Source organism: Plectropomus leopardus, chromosome 13 (genome assembly GCF_026936395.1).
Source record: "Plectropomus leopardus strain MGB_pleo_1.0 chromosome 13, ASM2693639v1, whole genome shotgun sequence".
NCBI classification, from domain to species: Eukaryota; Metazoa; Chordata; class Actinopteri; order Perciformes; family Serranidae; genus Plectropomus; species Plectropomus leopardus.
In genome coordinates, this window is record NC_142188.1 from 21,789,800 (window position 1) to 21,814,088 (window position 24,289).

General features: G+C 41.1%; 2 protein-coding genes across 3 annotated transcripts; one reads left to right on the forward strand and one right to left on the reverse strand.

The window, feature by feature from the left end:
• Positions 1-757: 757 nt before the first annotated feature.
• fbxo11a (F-box protein 11a) lies at positions 758-14,072 on the forward strand. Of its 2 annotated transcripts, none has more exons than XM_042501635.2 (22): positions 758-1,160; positions 3,109-3,233; positions 3,342-3,423; positions 4,976-5,120; positions 5,885-6,014; positions 6,779-6,862; positions 6,950-7,082; positions 7,367-7,473; positions 7,605-7,716; positions 8,065-8,171; positions 8,403-8,540; positions 8,744-8,961; positions 9,084-9,264; positions 9,409-9,531; positions 9,820-9,905; positions 10,144-10,220; positions 10,426-10,569; positions 10,875-10,985; positions 11,117-11,224; positions 11,373-11,481; positions 11,572-11,670; positions 12,227-14,072. In XM_042501635.2, the coding sequence occupies exons 1-22, from the start codon at positions 1,067-1,069 to the stop codon at positions 12,354-12,356; spliced, it is 2,643 nt and encodes an 880-aa protein (XP_042357569.1). In that variant the 5' UTR covers positions 758-1,066; the 3' UTR covers positions 12,357-14,072. The 2 variants fall into 2 exon arrangements, with proteins under 2 accessions (XP_042357569.1, XP_042357570.1); XM_042501636.2 differs by having other exon boundaries at positions 4,979-5,120.
• Positions 14,040-23,494, reverse strand: msh6 (mutS homolog 6 (E. coli)). The gene is made up of 10 exons (XM_042501633.2): positions 23,079-23,494; positions 21,625-21,830; positions 21,324-21,508; positions 18,558-21,132; positions 16,797-17,080; positions 15,910-16,027; positions 15,722-15,811; positions 15,445-15,599; positions 14,384-14,583; positions 14,040-14,262 (listed from the first exon to the last, which is right to left on the reverse strand). Exons 1-10 carry the CDS (start codon positions 23,339-23,341, stop codon positions 14,181-14,183), a joined length of 4,158 nt encoding a protein of 1,385 aa, XP_042357567.2. The 5' UTR covers positions 23,342-23,494; the 3' UTR covers positions 14,040-14,180.
• Between the last annotated feature and the right edge of the window lie 795 nt (positions 23,495-24,289).

Genomic DNA, 24,289 nt, shown 5'->3' on the forward strand with positions numbered 1-24,289 from the left:
ATAAAAGTGGCCAACTCTTGTCTGGGCATGAAAAATATTCTGTATGTTATTTCTTAAAAACAAAAACACTGATGGCAGTCTGTTACATTGAAGAAGGTTCAAATTCCTCAAAGGTTCAAATTTCTCAATCACCCTGGTGATCTTTACAAATTAGTTTTGCATTAAAAAAAACATAGGGAGAGCTTATAAAATATGATGTTTTATTATGAGTTAAATTAGCTGCAAAGATTAGCTAATTCACATTACCAACTATTGTGATACCTAAACATTTAAGTTATTTCTATTTTTTTTTTTTTTAAATAAATTTGAGTTTTGGGAGGTGTTTTTTTCTTCTTTTTAAAATGTTTTTGATTTTTTTATGATGATATTTTTTCTTCTTTTTTATATTTTGAGTTTGGGGGTGTTTTTATATTTTTCTTGAAAAAATAATTTTGAATCCTCTATCCATCTACAAATCTATCTATCTAAGTGTCTGTCTGTCTGTCTGTCTCTGTGTGTGTATTTAGAGTTTTGAGCTTTGGGGAGTCTTTTTTAAGATGTATTCGCATTGCGTCCTTTTACTTTTAATAGCCTACTTTTCCGGATTATACTTAGTATACTTTTACTCAAGGAACATTTTCAATGCAGGGCTGTTATTTGAGACAGAGCATTTCCACGGGGTGGTAGCATCGTAGTACTCTTACTTAAGTAACGGATCTGAATACTTACCCTGCCACTGCTCTCATGATAGATGGTTGATCTGTGAAAGCAGATGCAATCACAGTTGAATAGGCCGCCGTGGAAAGGGAAGGCGACGTGACGGCGAGAGGTCCTCCCATGTGATGTGACTGTGGCCTGACGGACCGTGCTTGTCTGTTATGGCTCCTCCTGCTACAGTAGATCGGAGCTAGACGTAACACCAGTGCGGAGGAACGGGAATAACACACAACGATACGTTTTTTCCAGGTGCCACGGCTAAAGATGGCAGATCGTGCAATGCTGAAGAAAAAGACATAGACGATGTGCTCAGAGTCGCCTCTTCTGCTGTGAAGGCTTCGACATTTCTTCAAGATTAACAACACCCCAAATGAACTCCGTCAGAGCAAGTAACGTTAGCAGAAGACCTAGGCGAGTCTCGAGGCCGCGCCCGGTGCAGCCGGAGAGGAACCACCAGGAAAGAGGTAATGCGTTAGCATCACTGGACGGCTTGTCAAACAACTAGCTGTAGGGACGAACTGTGTTACATGCTTGGACGGATGTGTGTCCATGTGTAATGCGTGCATTACGAGAGTATTGGTCGTTTCAGTAAGACACTGGGGAGCTAACAGCAGTTTTCACGGGTCGCTGTGTAGCCAGGAAACACCGAGGCTTTTGTGTTTGTACCTAGCATTCAGGCCGCGCTTTGTTTTTGCTTGATTTTTGCCCCGAGTCGGCCTGTCTTTTGCGTATCTGACCTCATATCTCTTCTGAGTTTTGTTTTTCGTCAGCTAACGTGACATTAGTGGTGAAAATGGCGGGCGATAGTCAGCGGTTAGATTGGTTCATGGGTGACAAACGCAGGGGAAGGGTACACAAAGTGGTTTCGCCAGTTGTCGTAGCATGCTAACTGGAGGTAGCCTGTGCTAGCATAGCTGTTATTATTAGCATGTTTGGCTAGCTATCTGCGTCCTGGCGTTTTCAGAAAAAAAGCCACTTCTTCATAGTATTTGCAACGGTGAAATGTCAATGTGTGTGGACATTATGCTTGTAATTAATGTAACAACGTTACAGTCACAATTCACTCACAGTATGTTTATTTCTACCGTAACGCTGTGTGACAGCAGACGGTGTAATGCAAGCGAATATTGACTGCAATTTTTCAAAGTAAACATTAGCTAGGGATGCTCTGTAATCATAGTTTCCATGGCTGAAATCTGAGGGCACCGATCACAAACAGTAATGGTTGGTTGCTGAATTTAATTCAACGTTATTAGGTTGCTATTGACATGTTGTGATGTTGGATCTCACTGTATTTAGTGAGTGACAATCATCAGAAGAATATTAACTCTTGGTGGTTCTTTCAACATTTGTTATAAACATATAAACTAAGGTAATGACTTGATCATAATGGTAAAACAGTAATTGAGGAGGGCCTGCTCATTTGTTATTTAGAGAGCTTCTCCTGCTCTCAATTAATTTGTTCAGCCATGACCTGCCATGGTACCCATTTCCCTCTGCACAAATGTCCACAGCATAGCTTCGCTGTCATTTTAAGATGACATCAAATTAATAAATTATGGTGTAGTTGGTAACAGACTGACGACAGTTTCACACTACACTGTACATTTGCTGTGACATTTATACACCCCTGGTCTTCATTTTGTTTGTTTTAGTCAAACAAGGCAGGAAATCCTATAATTCACTCCAATTTACAACTACAGAGAAGTTGTTTTAACCAGCCCAGTTTGTCACACAGACAGTGTTTGTAGTGGTTACTGGTCTAGTAGCCGGGGAGAATCATCCCTGCAACCAGAGCAACAAGAAGACAAGAGTTTGCATCTCCCATCTGGGGTAGCTATCAACTCATCATACCATGGTGAATAGCCACACAAATAGATGTCGGGTTGAGCTTAGGAGTGATGCTGTGGTTGTTTTCTTTTTCTGTTGATTGAATCCTCTCTTGATAGGGGATGTAATCAATTTGGAGCATACAGAGCAAGTAATGAAAAAAAAACCCTGCTTTTGTTTTTTTTCTGGGCTTTGCTGTGATGACAAATACTGTTGTTAAGGCAATTGTTTCTGCTAATGTGTTGTTATAGTTTGTTGCTTATTTGTGTCTGATGGCTCAGAATCTAATAATACATTGTAAACAATAAGTAGATAGTTTAAATTGCCTGTTGTTCAATCAAAGACCTGATTAAATGAATACACAGTGTTTTAGTCATATTAATGAGCGAACCTCAGGAATATCCAGTTGCTTTCTCACTTTCTTGATGAGCATATTTGAAATGCTATGTCATGTATTAACAACACATCAAAAACACATGGTTTTCATCTAATTCCCTCTGTTGCATATCATACTGTGTTTAGAATTGGTTTTATTAATAGCTTTGTAAGTTCATTTTTTTTCCTCTTTTCCACTCTATGCAGATGAGGACGTTCCTGCAGATATGGTCGCAGAAGAATCCGGTCCAGGAGCTCAGAATAGTCCCTACCAACTTAGAAGAAAGTCTCTACCCAAGAGAACAGTGTGTCCGACAAAGACAAACATGGAGGTGCTTTTACCATTGCTCCCTTAAAGATAATATAAATGCCTACAAGAGAATAATGCACTGAAATGACTGATGCTTAAATGTCTCACTGACTTTTTTGTCTATTGACAGGGTGCTTCCACTTCAACCACAGAAAACTTTGGACACCGACCCAAGCGCCCGAGAGTTTCAGGAAAGTGTCAAGATTTACCAGGTAATTAGGAACGCATTATTTGATATGTGAGTGGATGTGTGTTTCCCACAAGTTGTGAGGGGTTGGTTTAAGGAATCATCACTTTTCCAATAAGTAAAGTGAGAGCAGTGTATTGACTCATCAAATACTGAATCAGGGCAAAATGCAGTTAGTCACTGTTGTTAGTTAGCAGTGGGCAGTAATGCATCATAGTTGAAAACTTTTTCCTTTTCAAATTGTGAAATTTAATGTTTCACTTTTGCTTTAATGTTGTTGTAATGACAGGTCTGTGTATTGCATGTATCCGATTTATATAATGTCAGGGTTCCCACGGTCATGAAATTCCTAGAAAAGTTATGAAATTAGAATAGCTGTTTTCACGGGCCCGGAAATGGTTAATTTGAATTAACAAAATGTTTTGAATGTATATTGTTTTGGCTATTGTTGTAAAATATGTTCACAAAAAGGTATCAAAGTGTTGCGTATGCTTGGGCTCAGGCAAGGACACAAAGCAAATATTGGACATGTCTATAAAACAAATGTATGCTGACCAAGAAATAAATACATACAAACTTGTCAAAATTAAAACCCAAACACCCATTAAAAATAAAAACATCTGTAGGATGCCCAAAAATGGACATGGCCTTGACATTTTGCAAAGTGACCGCATGTGCCAGTCTGGTCTATTGGCACATACAGCTAATAGCCGGTGGAAATGTCTAACGAGTAAAGTTATCAGGCACTGGCAGTTTGTTTATCTGCAAATGCATGAGAAAGTATGTGTTTATTAATATACCACATGGCTCTGTCGCTATGTAGTCCTACCATATTTAAACTACTTTCACCCTTTAGTCCAGGCTTTTGCTTAATGTCGGGGATTGCAACCTGGGAAAAGTAGAAGTGTAAGAGTATCAATCTCTCAAGAGTTAAGATCATCGTTTTAAAATGCGTGTTGGTTAAGACATGAAGTAGCACCATGAGTTTCACAAAGTAAAAATTATAGAGTCTGTTATTTGTGGCATTTGGAGTCTTTCTCACACGGTGCAGCTCTTGCCAAAGCATCTGAAATAGATGTTTGCCTTGTTAGATGGCATTTGCTTCTAGCTTTCCATTCATCATACATGGCTTTGTGGTGTCCGAGTAAATGGTCACATTGCCTCGTGTTGCGCTCCCAGTAGCTCCACGTGATCTGTTTAAAAAGCAAAATTTCTTCCTAACAGCAAATATGACCCTAATGTGCACAATACGTCTTTTTGTTTCATCTCTGTCTAGATGCACGCTAGATGCAATAATTCACACAAATAGCAGCTTTTTTTTCATGAACAAATACACTAGTATACATAATTAATTAGGATAATGCCCGGCAATTCAGATCATCACATTTTCTTAATATTCAGATGGAGTCCTCATCATTTCTGCAGCAGCGTGTTGCTTTTGTGACTTGAGAGATACTTTTAGTTCCTTGCATGATCTTGCTATAAATACGCTTGTATGACTGTGGTTGTCTAACCCCACCCAAACCTCTGTCCTTTGAATATATTTTATTCTAATTCCCTGGTCGTCCTCCTCCCAGCAGCTCCAGCAGAGCAGTATTTGCAAGAGAAGCTTCCAGACGAGGTGGTGCTAAAGATCTTCTCGTACCTGTTGGAGCAGGACTTGTGCCGCGCAGCATGTGTGTGCAAGCGCTTCAGTGAGCTGGCCAATGACCCCATCCTCTGGTGAGATGATGTTTCCTCTTGACCAGTACACTGTTGCGTTCACTATGTGTGTTTAATATATGGTATAACAGCAGCTTTAACGTTTGTATCTTATAAATATGTTAATCTATGCTTAGTTCAAAAGTTTTGAGGGCACTTACAATAACAGTCCCTCAGCCGCTTCTTCAATTTATATCGATTTTGATTGTGCCTTTAATTTGCCTTTGATTATGTTGTGCATCTGATTTGAAACAGTTGCCCACATTTGACAGCTGAATCAAGAGGGATGTATGTTGTTTTTTTTGCCTTGATCAGAAACAAAATAATGCTGCCAGGCCATTGACAGCCTTTCAAAAAAAAAAAAAAAACACTGGTCAAATTGTCATTAGGGCACTTGTTTTTTATTTTGTAGTATATCAAAATAACTTGCATAGTAACTTGATTTTCCTTTATCAATTTTAGTAGAGCAGATTTCTTTTACAGCTGTAGAACGAACAACTTCTTGATTTAAAAAGAAGAGTTTTAAAAAATTTAGTCTGTTTTTTCAATCCAAAAAACATTTTGCACACGCAGTGAAAGCAAACCAGCCTACCATGTCATTTCGGCTGTCCTGACCATGATGCAAATGGTTGACTATCTGCGTTGTGTGTCGGGGCCCCTAATGTGGACATGACCTTTGACTTCTGAGTCTATTGTACAGGAGCTTTTGTATTGTGGAATGAGAAACTCTGACGCAAATGAGAGGAGAATTTGGTGTTAAATATGGTTGTGCCTTCACGTTTCAGGAAGAGGCTGTACATGGAAGTGTTTGAATACACACGACCCATGATGCACCCTGAGGCAGGGAAGTTCTACCAGATAAACCCAGAGGAGTATGAACAGCCAAACCCGTGGAAGGAGAGTTTTCAGCAGCTGGTATGGAAGCTCCTGCAGGCTCACTGATTCACCAAATCACCTGTTTGAAGTCTTACCTTTTGTATTGTTGCAGTTTTCTACATTAACAAATTAGACACTGGCATACAGAACACTGCTCTGCTCTTGATTGTTATTATGGCCTTTATTTTAGACACCAGAAGAGGCAAATGCTATTTCCAGAGCGTCAGCCCTAAATAAAGGACGCCATGAAAACAATATCACACTTTGAAAATATCAAAACTAGAAAATAATGAAACCTACTGATGTGAACATTTATTAGAAGGTTAAGGTATGCGGGGTGGAACCATTAACCATAAGTTGCTCCCATATAAAGTAAATTATGATACAGTACTTGATCAACTTTTAGAGGGGAGTGTTCTGTTCAGGAGATACAGATTACACCGTCCGCTTTCCTTTAATATTTTTCGATATTTTTGCTGCCAAAAGTTGCTTCAGTGCGACTTTAAATCCTCCCGTGTACCGACAGCTAATGTCATGTGAAAGGGCAACACCACAGGCCATAATGGTGACATTCAGTATTCAGTGGATAGAGGAGAACTGTTTTTAAATTGTATTCCTTTGCGATATATTGACCTTTAGGTTTGTTTTCTGTTGACCAAAGTTTCTCAGGCATTTTTTTCTAGTGACAGTTTTCTCATCTTGTCCGAAATGCAATGTCAGTGCAATGTCTTGTCTCAAATGATTGATTATGAATTATTCTAGTTCTTTATGTGTGAATTGTCATGTGAATATTTTCTTGACAGTATAAAGGAGCACATGTAAAGCCGGGCTTTGCAGAACACTTCTACAGTAATCCTGCCAGATACAAAGGGAGAGATAACATGTTTGTAAGTAAACTGTTTCTAAACATTTTTAATTTTTTAATTTTATTTTAATGCTCCAGTCATTTAACTGACTTGTGATGTTTTGTCCAGTACTACGACACCATTGAGGATGCTCTTGGAGGGGGTCAGGAGCCTCACTTTGACGGCCTGATATTCGTCCACTCTGGTATCTACACAGATGAATGGATCTACATCGAATCGCCAATCACAATGATCGGAGCTGGTACGTGTGCGAAGTCGTGTTTACAGTTTCATTGTATTGTCTTTCATTTAAAGCTAGGGTTTGGGACTTTTACATATGATCGCCTGCTACATTTAAGCTTTTGCCAAACGAGTTCACACAATGCTTATTAAAGTCAAAATAATTGCACGGGAAGACTCGAAGAGAGAGATGCAGTGAGTTCACCTGCAAGCATAGTCAACAGTGTTTGTGTAATTATTCTCACAGCCAGAGGGGGGAGACAAAAGTTCTGCACTCCAGCTTTAACCTTTCGGATCATTTTGCAGCTCCTGGAAAAGTAGCAGAGAAAGTCATCATTGAGAACACCAGAGACTCCACATTTGTATTCATGGAAGGCTCAGAAGATGCTTATGTTGGATACATGACCATCAGGGTGAGATAACTTTCTCTGTTTTTTTTGGGGGTTTATAAAGGCTACATTTATAATGCATACATTTGTTTAAAAAACTTGGCTAGTATGTACATTTACTCTGTATGAAAGAGCTGTTTTTGTCTCTGCTGCAGTTCAATCCTGACGATAAATCCGCCCAGCACCACAATGCACACCACTGCCTGGAGATTACAGTCAACTGCAGCCCCATCATCGACCACTGCATCATACGCAGCACATGCACAGGTATGTCTGCAGCTCCTTTGATCTACTTCTGTGGTTCATAGCCTTCAAAGGGGTCACAAGATAAATGTGATGGGTTGAAATGAATAATGGGATAGATTGGAAGAATAAAATCAAAGTCAAATCAAACTTATTACAAGAGGTTGCAGGAAGCCACTCCTTCATTGTGAGCGCTCACAGGACAAAAATCACTGCTCTATATTATGCCGGCAGACCTTCAATTCATGTTGTGATCACTGGATATGTTTTGAGCTGAAATAAATGTTTCCGTGACGGGGCAGAAATTCTTTTTGTTGTATGTTGTAAGCGGCATATTTGCGCACTAATACATCTCTGTCCTGCTTGTTTCAGTGGGGTCGGCTGTCTGTGTCAGCGGTCAGGGTGCTTGTCCTACAATCAAGCACTGCAACATTAGCGACTGTGAAAATGTTGGTCTTTACATCACTGACCATGCACAGGTAAAATACACCTTTCACCTATGTTGCAAAATATTACAGTAATATTTATACAGTAGGTCTTTTAACCTAATTGAACAACAGCAGCAGAGCTCAGCTTTCTCCATTTGTCATGAACAGTTAATGAGATTAGACTAGACTTTTACACACAAGGTTAAAGTTATAGTACGATAAAATAAAAGTATAACACGAAAATGCTCAAAGCCTTAAACCTACTCATGGTTCGTCATTCAGGGAATATACGAAGACAATGAGATCTCAAACAACGCTCTGGCTGGGATCTGGGTTAAAAACCATGGAAACCCAATCATCAGACGGAATCACATCCACCATGGCAGAGACGTCGGCGTTTTCACATTCGACCACGGCATGGTAAGATACAGTAAACTAATGGTGGATGTGTGTGTGCTGTTGCTTTAATCCCGCAATTATATGATGCTTTCAGGTGTGTATGCAGTGTTTTGTAAAGGGTTGAATACACACGGTTTTTAGTTGTTCTCTGAGTTGTTGCTCATGGACTGAAAATTAGTTTGATAGGACTTGCAGTAATGTTATATTTCCATGATCGTTTCCAGGGTTACTTCGAAAGCTGTAACATCCACAGGAACCGTATAGCCGGCTTTGAGGTGAAGGCGTACGCCAATCCGACAGTGGTTCGTTGTGAGATCCATCATGGTCAGACGGGGGGCATCTACGTGCATGAAAAGGGCCGCGGCCAGTTCATCGAAAACAAGATCTATGCAAATAACTTTGCTGGGGTGTGGATCACCTCTAATAGTGACCCCACGATAAGGTCAGTGCGGCGTGGCTTTCAAAGGTCAAATACTAAAACTGAAAGTGTTATTTAAAAGGTATCCAATTAAGCACAGTTGTGTCATGTCCTAAAACGATTCTTTTTTTTTTTTTCAAATACAGGGGCAATGCCATTTTTAATGGCAACCAAGGTGGCGTTTATATTTTCGGTGACGGTCGAGGCCTCATTGAAGGAAATGACATCTACGGTAACGCCCTGGCAGGAATCCAGATCAGGACAAACAGCTGTCCAATCGTCAGGCACAACAAGATCCATGACGGCCAGCATGGCGGTATTTATGTGGTAAATATGAACCCATAAAGTTACACAAGCAATGTCTTTTTTCCCCCTTAACAGTCTCACATCTTAAACTGTTCACTTCTTCAGCTTTGTTATGTTATAATTTAGAAACATGGCAGTGATGTAGGGCGGTTTTGTATCACGCAGCATGAAAAAGGACAAGGCGTCATAGAGGAGAACGAGGTGTACAGCAACACGCTGGCAGGAGTGTGGGTGACAACGGGCAGTACGCCAGTGCTGAGGAGGAACAGGATACACAGCGGGAAGCAGGTACCATCACATGCTTGTTACAAGTTTAATGATGAAGAAATAATGGAAAGTGACAAACATGAGATGTACACTGTTATCTGGTGGGATGCAGTTACACTGGTATGTTCATTTTTATACCGATGATGACATATATGTGAACACAAACTGCCATGTCAGACTGGCATTGTCTGTAAACTAAAACCAAATCTCATGCAGTTAGCTCTGTGTTATTGATACAAATTCATGAAATGCATTTTAGTACCAGGAATAAATGAGAGCTGATATATATTTTCACTGTTGTTTTACCAGGTCGGGGTCTACTTCTATGACAACGGCCATGGCGTCCTGGAAGACAATGATATCTACAATCACATGTACTCCGGAGTTCAAATTAGGTTTGTGGAAAGTGGCTATAATATTCAAATATTTACCTTAAGACCTTAAGACAATGAATTATGTTATTTTTATTGTGTGTTGTGAAAGTTTGAATGGATTATTCTCAGATAAATGTCCCAATAAAGTCAGCCTCGAGCTAGTTGTCTTGATGTTAAGATGGTAAGGCGAACGAGGAAATGCATTCAGCATTAGTGAGGCAGTGGATCAATTGCCCTGTGTGGGCTCTTTTTTTGACAGGACTGGCAGCAATCCCAAGATCAGGCGGAACAAGATCTGGGGAGGCCAGAATGGAGGCATTCTGGTTTACAACTCAGGTGAGCAGCAGAGAAATCTTTTCTGTTTGGTTTTTCTAAAGTGTTTTTCCCTCCAAGAGGTTGTTTTCTGCCAAGACTGAATCAATCTACTCGTTGAGACCTTAGAGTCTCCGCGGCTGTTGCTAATTAACAGTTTGACAAATCTGACGATGAGCGGTTCTCCCTTGTTGCCCTAATAACGAAACATGAATTTGTTGTTTTTCAGGCTTAGGCTTCATCGAGGACAACGAGATCTTTGATAATGCTATGGCAGGAGTGTGGATCAAGACAGACAGCAACCCCACTCTGCGGAGGAATAAGATCCACGACGGGAGAGACGGTGGGATCTGTATATTCAACGGAGGAAGAGGTGAATAATTTATTGTATGGAAATGGGAGGATACTTATCAATGTTGTTGAAGGGGGACCTATGGAGATTTCTTGTAAAGAAACATAAATGATGTTTAGATTCAGTGTTTCTCACCAAAACTCATCAGGTGTATTCGAATTATTATCATTATTTTCTGTCATATACATATTTAAAGTTAAAATGTGAGATGTTCATATGAAATGTGGCCAAAGTATCAAACATACGTAAAAGTAATCCTTGGGGTAGGACATTTGTACAGTTAAATTTTCACGTCAGTGATTTGTGGGTTTGTTTTCTGTCTCCAGGTTTGTTAGAAGAAAACGACATCTTCAGAAATGCCCAAGCAGGAGTCCTCATTAGCACCAACAGCCACCCTGTACTGCGGAAAAACAGGATATTTGACGGCTTCGCGGCAGGTGGGTGACGCCTTTACGCAGGCTGCAATATCATTATTTACAGATCCTCACAAATATGTCTGTGTAAACAAATAGTCCTTAATGGGACCCAGTTTGCCTAACTTATTTATATATATTTTTTTGACTACTAGGTATTGAGATCACCAATCATGCCACAGCGACCCTAGAGGGCAATCAGATCTTCAACAATCGCTTCGGGGGATTGTTTCTTGCATCTGGTGTCAATGTTACAATGAAAGGTACTCTCTCCTTCTTTTTAACCTCATATTCTCTCACAATGATTGTGACTCATTTTCTTAAAAAAAACCCTGAATTGCCTGGTAATGATACCACTTAGCAAAACTGTTGCCTGTAGTTTACTGATATATGTTTTCCCTTTGCCTCCAGATAATAAAATAATGAACAATCAAGATGCCATTGAAAAGGCTGTGAGCAGAGGTCAGTGCCTGTACAAGATTTCAAGTTACACCAGCTACCCAATGCACGATTTCTACAGGTAAATTATGCTTTCCCTCACTGTCAAGGTGACTCTCGTTCGTCAGTTTGTCTGTATGGTTGTTAACAAGCACAATTTGACTTCCTGCAGGTGTCACACCTGTAACACAACAGACCGCAACGCCATCTGTGTGAACTGCATCAAGAAGTGTCACCAAGGACACGACGTGGAGTTCATCAGACACGATAGGTCAGTTCTTTTGACCCATATTACTAAAAAACAAAAGTACTACACACACTACACAGACAAGCAGGGTTCCCGCAGATCCTTAAATAGTCTTCAAAGGCACTGAATTAATTCATGTACAAATAAGACCTTAAAAGGTATTAAAATATCTTAAATAAATCTTTCAGAATTCTTAAAAATGTATTGGAAATAGGATTTAAGTAACTGGTTAACATCTTTGATTTTATTCATTTTTAAAAATATTTTATTTTAAATATATGCAATCTGCTAAGATCCCCTCGATAAATGTCACCAAAAAGTCATGTTTTATGTTACAATACATATTTTGACAAAACTGTCCCTAAGCAGTTGACGTCAGTTTTGGTTGTTGTAAAATTGGTCTCAAATCGCATTCAAAGCGGCATTAAAATGGACTTAAATCTAATCGCATGAAGCTGTAGGAACCCTGAAGAAGTGAATTAAGGGAGGGGCAGTATTAGAAATAGATATGTTTTCTTCCTGTGTATCTTAATGGAATTTCACTAAACATAATTATTTCTCCGCTTGCTTCCACCAACAGATTCTTCTGTGACTGTGGTGCAGGGACACTGTCAAATCCTTGTACGTTAGCTGGAGAGCCAACTCACGACACAGACACACTGTATGACTCAGCTCCTCCTATAGAGTCCAATACACTGCAGCACAACTGAGCTCGAGACCCGAGGTCCCTTTGCGCTTCAGCAGTAACGGACACGAGACACTTTAAGTTGTGCAGCGGAGGAGATCCAAACTAAAATACAGAGCATATACAGTGATTTTCAAAAAAGACTCAGACATGAATATGCTAAAAGGAGACATTTAGATAAAAAAAAAAGTCTGATTATGGATGCCTCGCTTTTTCTTTTTCTTCAATTATTGACAAAAAAAGATCAGTGGGAGAGAGCGGAAGAGCAGCTGACTCAGGGTTTGTGGGTGTGTTGGTTTGGTCGAGCAAGAGAAGCCTGTGAGAGATGGACAAAAAGCCACCGAGGCTCACCTGCTTTTTGAGAAGCAGAAGAACGAAATACTGCAGTCATGTACAGACCCTTCGTGGACAGACGCTCAGTCAGAAGAGGCACAACTTTTCTCACGTGGAGGCAAAACATAGGCCCCAAATACAACAATGCTTCCATCACTGGGCAATCGACGTGCTCGTATGATATGTACGGGAAAAATGACCTAGCACTTCAGCTTTTTTTTGTTTTTTTTTTCCTCAAGACAAATGTTGAGATTTGATTTTAATGCTTTTTGTGTAGTTTTGTATTTTCATGCAAAAATCTTACTGTACTTGAATGTCTTTATTTTATTAAATGTGTTCATTTTTTTTGGTTATTATACCCTAGAATTGCTGTAATTATACATGTCGCAGTATCTAACTTCTTTCTGTGAAAGAGATCAGAGAAAAGAGAGGAAAAAACACTAAATATTTTCTCCAGCAACGTTGACTCATTTACATTTTGCAATACCGAACAATAGATGCTGAAATGTGCTTTCACCAGACTTGTATAGTTTTATCTGTTGACAGTAGCTTCATAGTAAATGTTTGTCTTTGTAAGGGAGCTTAACTGTCCGTTTTACATAATCTATGCATATTTTGTGTTTATTTTTTATTTGTGTTGGCCTTTTGTGCAAGACCTGATTCACAGGAAAAAAGACATGGGGCAAAAATCTTTTTTTTTTTTCCTTTTTTACTCCAGGCCGCAGTTGTATAATAAGTTTGTTTATCTAGTTGAACCTGCAATATTGTAATTAAGATGAAACCTCTTCTATACTTGTCAACTGAAAAACACATTGCTGGTCAGGGCATTATTATGCATTTGTTAAAAAGTTATCCAAGTATGTTTGGATGGTTGTACCGTCAGTGATACATCAAGTGTCACTAATTTCAGTCAAGTAGATTATATAATCTATATCTTGCCCTGTGTTAGAATCAGTATTTGTCTCCAATGACAGGCACAAAGGCTGCTTCTTGGCCTGTTAAAATACGTTTTCTTTTTAGATAACAATAATTTTTTTTCACTTTGATTAGATCTAAGGAAAATAGACAAGTCTTGTGAAAGCACTGCTAATTTTGATGTGTTTTTCCCTTGTTTGCCAATGTTGCTGGAGAATTTAAAAGGCTTTTACTCTACTGAAGCTGAGACAAGTATCTATATACAGCACTATATGGTTTCCATTGCCCCTCCCCCTCCCTCTCCTCCCCATTCATGTGTACTGGTGATTGTGGGTTCTCATACAGACTGAAATGTATGCATGTATCATAACATCTAGACTTAATATATTGTGAAGTATTCAATAACCGTTATGTAGGCGCTAGCGTGAATTAAAGGGGTTTAATTTCCTAGATGAAACATTGTCATTTTTTAAAAATAAACTTTATTAGATCATTACAGTAGTGTTTTTTCAAGCGCTGACGAAAACAAATTCAGAACAAATCATGTTTTGAAAACAACTTCTGATACGAAAACAAAATTAGGACAAATCGTCTTTTGAAACTACAGGGTGTTAAGCATCTGAACGAGTGATGCAAAGTGTGTGTTGCCCAGTGAAGCATCCTCAGCATACTGGCAGAGCTTCCTGCAAGACAAGAAAAAGGGGGAAAAAGTCACAACTAAGCTTTGACATTTGTTATTACCAAGTTCAAATTCTTGCTTTGGATATCGCTACATAATATTTTAACCCAAATACTCATACATACTTGAAGAGTCTGAGGCTGATGGTGCTCTTCTCAAACTCTCTGGCCTTCCTGTGTCCTGACTGGATGACCTCCTCTGGCAGGCTGGCGAGTCGAGCAGCGTTGAAGCCGTAACTCTTTGGACAGGCACCAGAGATGAACTTGTAGAGGAATGTAATGGTCTCCTGACTTGGATCCTCACATTCATTCTCCACCATGCACGCCTAAAAGGGACGAAACAGCAACATATTAGACTCAATACACAAGATGCAGAATCATTTTGATTGCTAGACAGAGTTTGGATTTTTCTGTTAGACATTGTGTGATAATTAGGTAGTAATTTACCTAAAACCTAGGATCTGCATGAAACCAAGGAATATGACTTCAGAGGTGAATTCCCATCAGAAATTAGACTATAATATATACTGATAACAGAGAGGGAAGTCATGAGTAAGTCTGTTTACACAGAAATTTGACTCCAGTTCCTTAAAATATCAGGTAAAACAGACAGGATGCAATAATCAAATACAGTTTTGAACATATTTGCCCAGTAGGGGTGCCACGCTGTGGTATTTTTCACACCAATTAATAAACAAGTGACATTTTGCAAGAAAAAAAAAACTAATCTCAATATCTGTAGAGCCCTGAATCAAGTTCCTGCTCATGTAATGTATTTCCTCCTGCTGCAGCTTCACATTTCAAGCATATATCTGGTACAAGTTGACTTTTAAAATAAAGTAGTTCCAGGAAACACAGTGTTTTTGAGATTAGCAGTGCCACTGTCAATCACAAATGCTTCTACAGAAGAAAACAGAGGCCATTTTTGGCATTTATAGAAACCTGATCAATTTAAAATGTTGCAGGGAGCAATGGAAAAAGCAAAAGCCACAGCAAGTTGTTAGTTACATAATTGGTCTGTGCCCAAAACACAGTGTAAAACAGTTAAACACAGACTGCCGCGGCAAGCCGATTAACCAAATAATAGTTTTACAATGAAGCTGTTTACATTTTACCGTTCCCAAACTGTCTGCTCCCGTTCACCCTTGCAGTGCAGTATTTAGGGTGTTCAGCAAAGCTGTACTCACCATGTGGCCCAACCGCACAGCAGGGCAGTTGGCGTAGTCCTCCACCAGGGAGTGGTAATGTGTAGAGAAGAGGGTGCGACAGCAGATCTTCTCAGCAAGCTCCTTCACAACAGCACTGGCAATCGCTGTGCCGTCATATGTGGCTGTGCCCCTTCCTGCAAACAGTTCACGCCTGAATGACAACACTCCGAAAAACACGACAAGAACAAAACAGCGCTTTGGAGACCGCCTGTGATGTTCACTGTTGAATCAGCATTGGTAAGCATCGAAGACGTACCTAATTCATCAAGGAGCACGAGCGAGTGTGTAGTGGCGTGGTGCAGGATGCTGGCAGTCTCGCTGAGCTCCACAAAGAAGGTACTCTCTCCTAAAGAAGACATATTAGAAAGTACAAGCCGATGAGGTGAAAAGCTGATGACATTGTCCCCTATTTGTTACATTGCAGGAGTTCATCATGTTACCTACCGGCCATGATACGATCTGAGGCTCCCAGCCGAGTGAAGACTCTGTCAACTGGTGTGAAGCGCAGGCTCTCAGCAGGAACATAGCAACCCAGCTGAGCGAGGATGATCACAAGTCCGCACTGTAGAAAAGACCAGCACAGTATCAAAGTACAGGCCGACAGAGACTTCAAACAGACCCGCACATTGTCCACGTGAAATTCAGATTACCTCCAGTCCGTCACTGTTAAGGTTTTGTAGTTTTACACACTAAAATAATTGTTAGACCATTATATATCAATAAAGCTACATAAACACTGTGGAATGACAGTGTGAACAGCCCAAATCACATGGAATCTGACCTTTTCAAATCAGATTTGGGCCCCTTATATATGCAGTCATAAATCAGATACTGACACTGACTTTTTTAATGCAATCTCTGTCTGAACATCCATGCATCAGAATTCAGTGCAACTTCTGCATCACTCCAGATCAACATCCTTTTGTAAACTCCATCTGTCTGTCTGCATCCATTTTTCTCTTCAGTGTGTCGCCCAATCAATCTGAAACTGCGCATGGCCGCTGAGAATTGCCATAGGTGGAGACTGACAAGGCCCTTGTCTCATTCACCCACTGCCTGTGCCTGTTTTGTATAAAAATACTTCATAAACTTCTTCTTCTCTTCACTCTTCTCCTACTCATCATCTGGTTCCACATTTGTCACTGCACAATAATTTAAAAATTAAACCCTCAACAGTCACTTCAGGGCCTCCATGTTTATTATAGACTTCTTCTCCTTGTTCTTTTTCTTTGTACGCTATGACCAGCTCACATTGGAGTCTGTTATTGGCCGAATTTTTAACAAAAATGTAAACAGCTACATTAAGTGTAAGTATAGTGTAAGTTACCCACCTGTCTCATAAGAGTAGACTTTCCTCCCATGTTTGGCCCCGTGACGAGGACACAAGAGGCATGCTCTTTTTCCTCATCAGTGTCACTGCTGCCAGAGCAGCCAATGTAGATGTCATTAGGGATGAAGTCGTCGCCGAAAAAGGTCTTGGTGACACAGGGGTGGCGGGATCCAATGAGGTCAAGGAAGGGTGCTACCTGATCATCACTCTCAGGAAGCACCACCTGTGGCCTGGCCATCGGTCCATCTCCGCCCTGACTGTAGCGTGACAAGGCCAGCAGCACATCTGGCAAAAACCGACAGTTCATTAGTGATCAAACTTAGAGAAATAAAGCACCGAAACCAGTCATCCTTTAAAACTCCAAAGAGGATTATCTACCTGCTTTCTTAATATTTCATGGGGTGATTCTGCAGCTCAGCTCTTAACTCTAAAACATATAAACAATATAAACCTGTTGCTGAGCGATGACTTGGTGGTAGGAAAACACATTATAAGCACATTATTTTACTGCACCAGAGATCCGTATTAAACTACGCAATTATCTCTCCCTCAGTCAGGAGCAAACTCCAGTGCACGATTTCCATAACAGTGATAAACAAACTAATTAGTGTCAACTCAGCCAAGTGGAATAACTGAATAATTACTCAGTGACATAAAGATCTTAAACCACCATCTTAAACACACATTATGGAAGCATATCTGTAACATCTGCAGGAAATGTATTTAGAGCATACACCTGCAATGCAAACTAACAAGCACAAGACAGCAGCAAGTTTTTATTCCACAGAATCAAAGGAAATTGCACTATAGGGACGAGATGAGAACGCTCGCCGTTTTGTTCTGCAGTAATTGAAATGCATCACAATTTCTGAATCAGAATCATGTACATGATACTTTTGTCGTCTTTCTCTTCAGCTTTGTTATCCTTGTCCCTAGCTGTTATGTCTATTTGTCAGTCCCCTCTGGGGTGTGTGAACTCTGCATGACCTTGCAATTTATCCAATCATCGCAATTTAACAACAAAAGCATTGCAACTATTTTTAGTGATTTTCATTTGCCCCCACAATTTCGTTGCATAAAATATCACAACATGCAATGCATTTTTAAAAAGGGTGCTTGTAGGATTACAAACAGCAACTCAACATGAATGTGGGATTTTTGTGTGGCTGGCTGGCGCTGGAGTTAGGTGAACAACATGATGTGTTAAAGAAGCTCAGATGCAGAAGTCTGCAGAAAAAAAGTCACATTGACGACCCCCCCCCCCCAAGCCAAGGCTGCCAGCAACCACAAATATATCACTATCATCAATAAACTGGGTTGAAACAAAAGTAAAAACAAAATAGATTAGACACCTAACTGAGAGCTTCACTCTGACTAACAAGGCACAGGTGGCCTAATCAAGCGTGCTGACAGTGACTGCTGTTGAGGATCTGTGCATGTGAAAGGGTATCACAGTGCTGTTAAATCAGACAGCTCAGGCCACAACCATCCCCCCCAAAACAGCCGGTAAAATCCTGGAGGAACCGATTTCTTTTCAAGCACAATGAAAGCATTATTTTTTTTTAATTTTATTTAAAAAAAAAAAAAAAATCTTGTATGTGTTCACATACTTGGCCTAGAAAGACAATTCAAAAATGTGTCATGGGATATATTTAAATTGAAAAAGCAGTACAGAACACAAAGTGTTGCTCTTAGAAAAAATGGATTGGTGCATGCAATCAAAAATAATGCTGATTAACGAGAGAAAAAAGAATGTAATTACCAATCACTGCCATGCACTCCACACCAGTCTTCCAGTCTCTGTAGTTCTTGTCAAAGTTGTAGAAGAGCCTCCTCATGCAGTCTTTCAGGGCCGCGTCTCTCTTTTCCTCGAATCCCTGCAGCTCTGAGAACAGCCGCTCAGTCTCTTTGGTCACATAACGCTTCCAGCCTTTCTTTGTAGACTTCACCTCGTACTCCTCAGGAATGTTCCTCTCTGAGACGCTGTCGGGCACCTCCATCTGGTAGCGGTTTCGCCCAGTTCCCCAATAGGACATGTTTTTACAGCCAAGTCTCTTCTTCTGTCTGTCCAGGTAGTCCTGCAGCTCTCGCTCACAGCTCTTGATCGCAGTCAGAGCCTGGTCATACTCTGGGTCAAAGCCAGCTTTAGGGGTTATGACACCAGTAGTGCGAGCTTTCTGGTGGTCGAAGGCCGTCTCCCAGCGTCTCAGTTCAGCAGAGAGGTCGGGAAACAGGCCATCCTTTTCGCCTTTCAGACTGGCAACTTGACGCAGCAATGTGGATTGAGATTCACCTGAAACTGGCGCGAGGACAGTGATGATCTCCTGCATGGTTTTGAAACCTTCCAGTGCTGAGAGGAAGTCTGCTATCTTGCGCTTGCTGTAGGTGACCTCCTCGTAGAGTACTGCCCTGCTGTCTGGGTGATCCTGGCTCTTCAGGGGAGTGCCAATGCTGTGGATTTTACTCAGGAGACGCTCCAAATCTGGAAGCTTCTTCAGCAGGTCTGAAACCTCAGTCGCCTGGGCCTGAGCTCCCATCAGTTCATCCACTGCGTCCAGTCTGTCCTTGATGGATGTGGGGTTACACAGAGGAGCACACAGCCACTGCTTCAACAGCCTCTTTCCAAACGGGGTACAGCAGGTGTCCAAACGCTCCAGCAGCGTCCCTTCTGTTCCTCCTGACCCATTCAGAAAGATCTCCAAGTTTGCCAGAGTCACTCCATCAAGGACCATCCGCTGACGAGTCTTGGCAAAGAAACTGGCAGGTCCAGCAGCTTTCTCCAGCTCAACATCAACAGGAACATATTCCTCAAAATTGGCCAAAGAGAGCAGCTCTTGGTCCACCAGACATTTCTTCAGGTAGAAAATGCATCCACCCAGAGCTGACAGAGCCAGCTCATAGCCCTCTTTAGGGGTAAGGCACAGCGAATCACTCTCAGAGGTCATCTTTTTTAAAAGAGCAGGAAGGACGTTGTTCCCTGTCCCCTGATCCTTGTCAGCAGTCTCTCTGAAGTAATCTTCTTCTGAAAGGGTTTTCAGAGTCTTCTGAGCATCCCAGAACTGAGTGCCTGCATTAAGTCCTTCCTGCAGAGCAGAGGACAGAGAGGCCTTGAGGATTTTGCGTGTTTCAATGGATGGGTTACTCTTTTCAAAGAGCACTTCAGCAGGGGCGAAGTGCGCTATGAGCGTGCGCAGACGTGAGCAGTGACGATCGTCTGGGAACTGACCAACGTGAAAATAACCGACAGATGTGTCTACAAAGCAGACTCCGTAGGTACGGCAACGACCGGAGCTTTCCTCTTCAGCCTTTTCCTTTAAGCTCAGCAGGAACTTGCTCTGACTCTCAGACGGAGCACCATCCAACACGCTGTAGGTTTGGGTGCCGCGTGTGATAATCCGGCACACCTCTCTTCTCACCACACGGTCAAACTTTGTGGGCTTAGCCATGGTCTTACAGCGTGCTTCCATCATTTCTGGGGTCTCCGTCTGCTCCACACGAGCCACCTTGTAGCCTTTCTGGACCAATACATCTGAGAAACGCCCAAAGCCGATCTCTGGGAAGCCGGAGTGTGCCCAGGTTCCTTTCATGAACGTTAGACCCAGCTCGTTGACTCCGATCACAGCATCCATGTGGTACAGCTCATAAAACTTCCCCACCTTGTAGAAAATGACTGTGTCAAACATCTGGGATTTGAGTTGCCACCACCGACGCATACCAGGAGTGTTTCTGTTTGAAAAGTCTTCTGGCAGATAGAGTGTGGTGGGATCGTAGTCATCCTCTGACTGTCGCCGCCTTTTGCCATCTTTCCTTTTGCCGTCTTGCAACCACTCCAGCTTCTCATGGTCCCAAATTGTGGCGCTTCCACTGGTGCCTGATCCATTTGTCTGGCTCTCAAAGTTCTCCGGGGCAGAGAACGCCGATAAACGAGACTTTGTGTCGAGCGCAATATTTGCTGGAGCTCGTTTTGGGGTGTTAGACTGCATAATAGGCATCTTTGCTTTTGTAGAAGCAGTCTTTTCTGCAGGACGTTTGCGTTTTACAAGCTTGATGGGGCTTTCCACTTCTGACTCTTGGGAGCTCTCCTTTTCCTCCTCTTCACTGGTTACAGTTGCTGCTTCCTCCTCATCCTCACTGCTGGAAGCAGCTTGTTCAGGTTTGAATTCCTCATCTGATCCATCACTGTCAGATGCTACGATTATGCGGCGGCGCTTGGCCTTATTTCCCTTTTCTGTTGAAGCGCGGGATGAACGTCGACCGACCTTGGGCGACTTCACTTTCTCATTTTTCTGTTCTTCCTCATCACTGACCTCTTCATCAGTCACTGTTGACTTGTCAAGCTAAAAAAAGCACAAAGGGGGACATTTAAAAATAAAAATATGCAACCTGTATTACTGACCTGATTTGATATAACAACCATTCTGTATCATGATGAGATTAGAAAGAGGCATCAGAATGACATGGTTATTATTAATAGTGACTTTAATGTCAATATTATCAACATAGCAATAAATAATAATGAATATATCACCTCCATTTCTTCTTCTTCATCATCATCATCCTCTTCCTCATCAGACGGATCCATACAGACAGGCATCTTTAATCTTTTTTCAGGGCTGTCAAACATAACTTCATCAGCGAGCGCCATTGCACGACGGATTACAGGTTTGCCGCTGAAGAACACGCCTCCTGTTTTAGCATCGCTGCTGTCAGAGCCTACAAAACAGCACAAATAAGATAACCCCTCCAACTATAGCTTATTGCACATTAAAGACAGATTTAAGATCATTATTATTATTAATTAATTAATTAATGGACTAACTATTGCTAACCTTGGTACTCTCTTATATATTTGGTGCTGACCCATCCTCTGGTAGCAGGTTCATCGAAGAAATGGACATGTATGCGTTGTTCCCGACCACGACCCCTCATCTGCTGTCCAGTCAGAGGTTGGGGCACCACCATGCATGGCCACCAGGGGTGTCCCTCGAGTTTTGCCCACACAAGGGCACCAGCACTGAATGAGCATGTGTTACTGCTGCAGGAAAGAAAAAACAAAGTCTCATATTCACCCCACTAAGAGTGTTATCCCACCTGTTGAAATTTTGAAAGGTTGCATTACTGATATTCCTAAATAATCCTCAACCTACAGCTGCTAGCCATTGTGTGTAATATGTCATATGTTAGGTCAAACTGTGGCAAACTCTTCCTTAACTGGCTGTCAGACATTTTAGACATAATTCCAATAAAAAAAAAGTTTCAGATTTAAATTGTAATAAAACCTGTCTGTTTTCATTGCTTTAATGGCCATTGGAAATGATAATAATAATGATGATGATAGTGTGATAATGTATGCCATTAGATTTTCTTTGATGGTAATAGTACTGTTCAGATCTTATACCGCTGCAACCTCATGGACAAACTAAAGCACATCTTCAAATCTACATGCAACAAACTACTGTCCATTAAGCTTTTTACATTTTGACTAAACTGACTTACAACTTAAGAAATTCTGTCACAGGAAATTTATACAGGAAGAAGTCAAATTTCTTTTGCAAGGAGTTGCATATTTTTGATTAAACATTTTCTGAAATGTTGCACAACACTCATTTCAAGCTGTCAATTAAAGCTCTGCAATTTAACTTAAAAAGTAAAGACTACAAAAACGAACACAAAAAGGTTCTTCTGGTAATAATGTATGTTATTTTTGCGGGTTGTTTGACTGTAAGTTTTTTTATGAACACTACTACATTTAGTTTGATGTTAAAAGAACGATTTTGCCACTTGGACTCCTGCAGCATTGTTATGTTTGCAATACAATGATGAGCAGAGGAGGAGGGGCCGCCATGCAAAGAGTTCATTAAGCCAGTAAACAGCTCAGCATTAGCCCACGTGGCTCTAACTTCAGTCCACATTGTGTAAAAACGCTAAGTAACAGTCATGGGTACTGTATCCTGTATGGTTGTTAATATAAAGGCACTAGTGCTGATTTGACCATGATAAAACCTCGTGCAAGCATAATCTGCAGGACTTATCAACTCATTTGTGATTTGAAGCAAAGTTTCAATCATAAACACGAGCAATTCAACTGTTAAGTGAAAAAAAAGATAATGTTGCAAAGTAATATGCGGGTTTGAATGAGTCGATGAACTAAAAGAGCTGCGTCTTTCGATCAGCCAACGCATGTTTTCGGGGCCTTGCAGACAATCTTAGCAGAGAGGAAAAAGTAGTGCAAAACGTGTCTCCAGCAATTACACTGCTCCCAACATTATCATTGCTAACTCACCTTTGTTTGGTTGCAGAGGCCTTGTCGCCAAATAGTTTACTGAACCCCCCTTTTGCAGACTTGTCGTTACTTTTCGGTTTAACTTTGCTGCTCTTGGCTGGTTGCTGTTGCGCTGTCTGTTTAGCTTGCTCTTTGGGAGAGGAGCTGGACTTCTCCACGGAGGACGGCAGGTCTGCCTCGGTCGGAGAGGGACTCGGCTTCGGCTTGGAGACCGCCGTCGGAGACTTGGTGAAGAAATTGAAAAGTGAGCTTTGCTTCGCCATATGTGCGAGTTTAAAGGCAGTTTTCACTGTTTTGTTGGGATGAGCCTAGGGTATCCTGAACCTCCATGCATCACCTAGCACTAAGCTAGACTATAGCATCCCATTCGCGGGAAAGGCACACGCGGATGTTGTGGGAGTAGAGACGAGTCTCCACCAATGACAAGCGAGTATGCTGTGACGTAATAATCACATGCTGCCAACACAACTTCCTTTGGCGCGCAGGGAACTAATTTTTTTTCCCTTCAACCCTTTCACTCTAAGCTTTTTCTCCAATACAGAGTATACATACATATAACGTGCAGTTTTTGCCTTGAACATTTTTGCATGATGCTCATATTGTCACTCACCATGACTGTCTCTATTTTCTTAGAAATAAAAGAGCAATACACTGTGCATCTTATATAGAGTAGCTTATAGTTGAATAAATAAATGCTAAAATGTATTTCTCTGGATATTCTTTTTATCTGGCAATGTTTCTCAACCTATTCTTTTTTTAAGGTCATTTTAGGGCTTATATTGTCTTTATTACAGAGTGGCTAGAGAGTGACAGGAAAGGCGGAAGAAGGAGGGAATGACATGCAGCTCAGGGCCACAGGTTGGAATCAAATCTATGCCACTGCCAAGGACTTAGCCTACGTGTGCTGCATGCTCTACTTGGTGAGGCAGAGGTCGCCCTGTCAACCTTTTGTGACAGACGGCCATGTTTTTCAGTTACATGTAAGAAACCACTTTTGAAACCAAGTTTTGCATGAAGACTCAAACAAGTAGAGGAAAGGCTGCTATCTTGAAATGGAAAGAGAAAACCCATCCCTTGCCACCAACGTCATGTGTGTTTCATTTCGCTACCAGAACCATGTATATGTGCAAAAATTCAGCGCACAGAGAATGATTCAAAGAAAGCTAAAACAGGATCCAACACTAACATAACATCATGGTGAATATTAATAT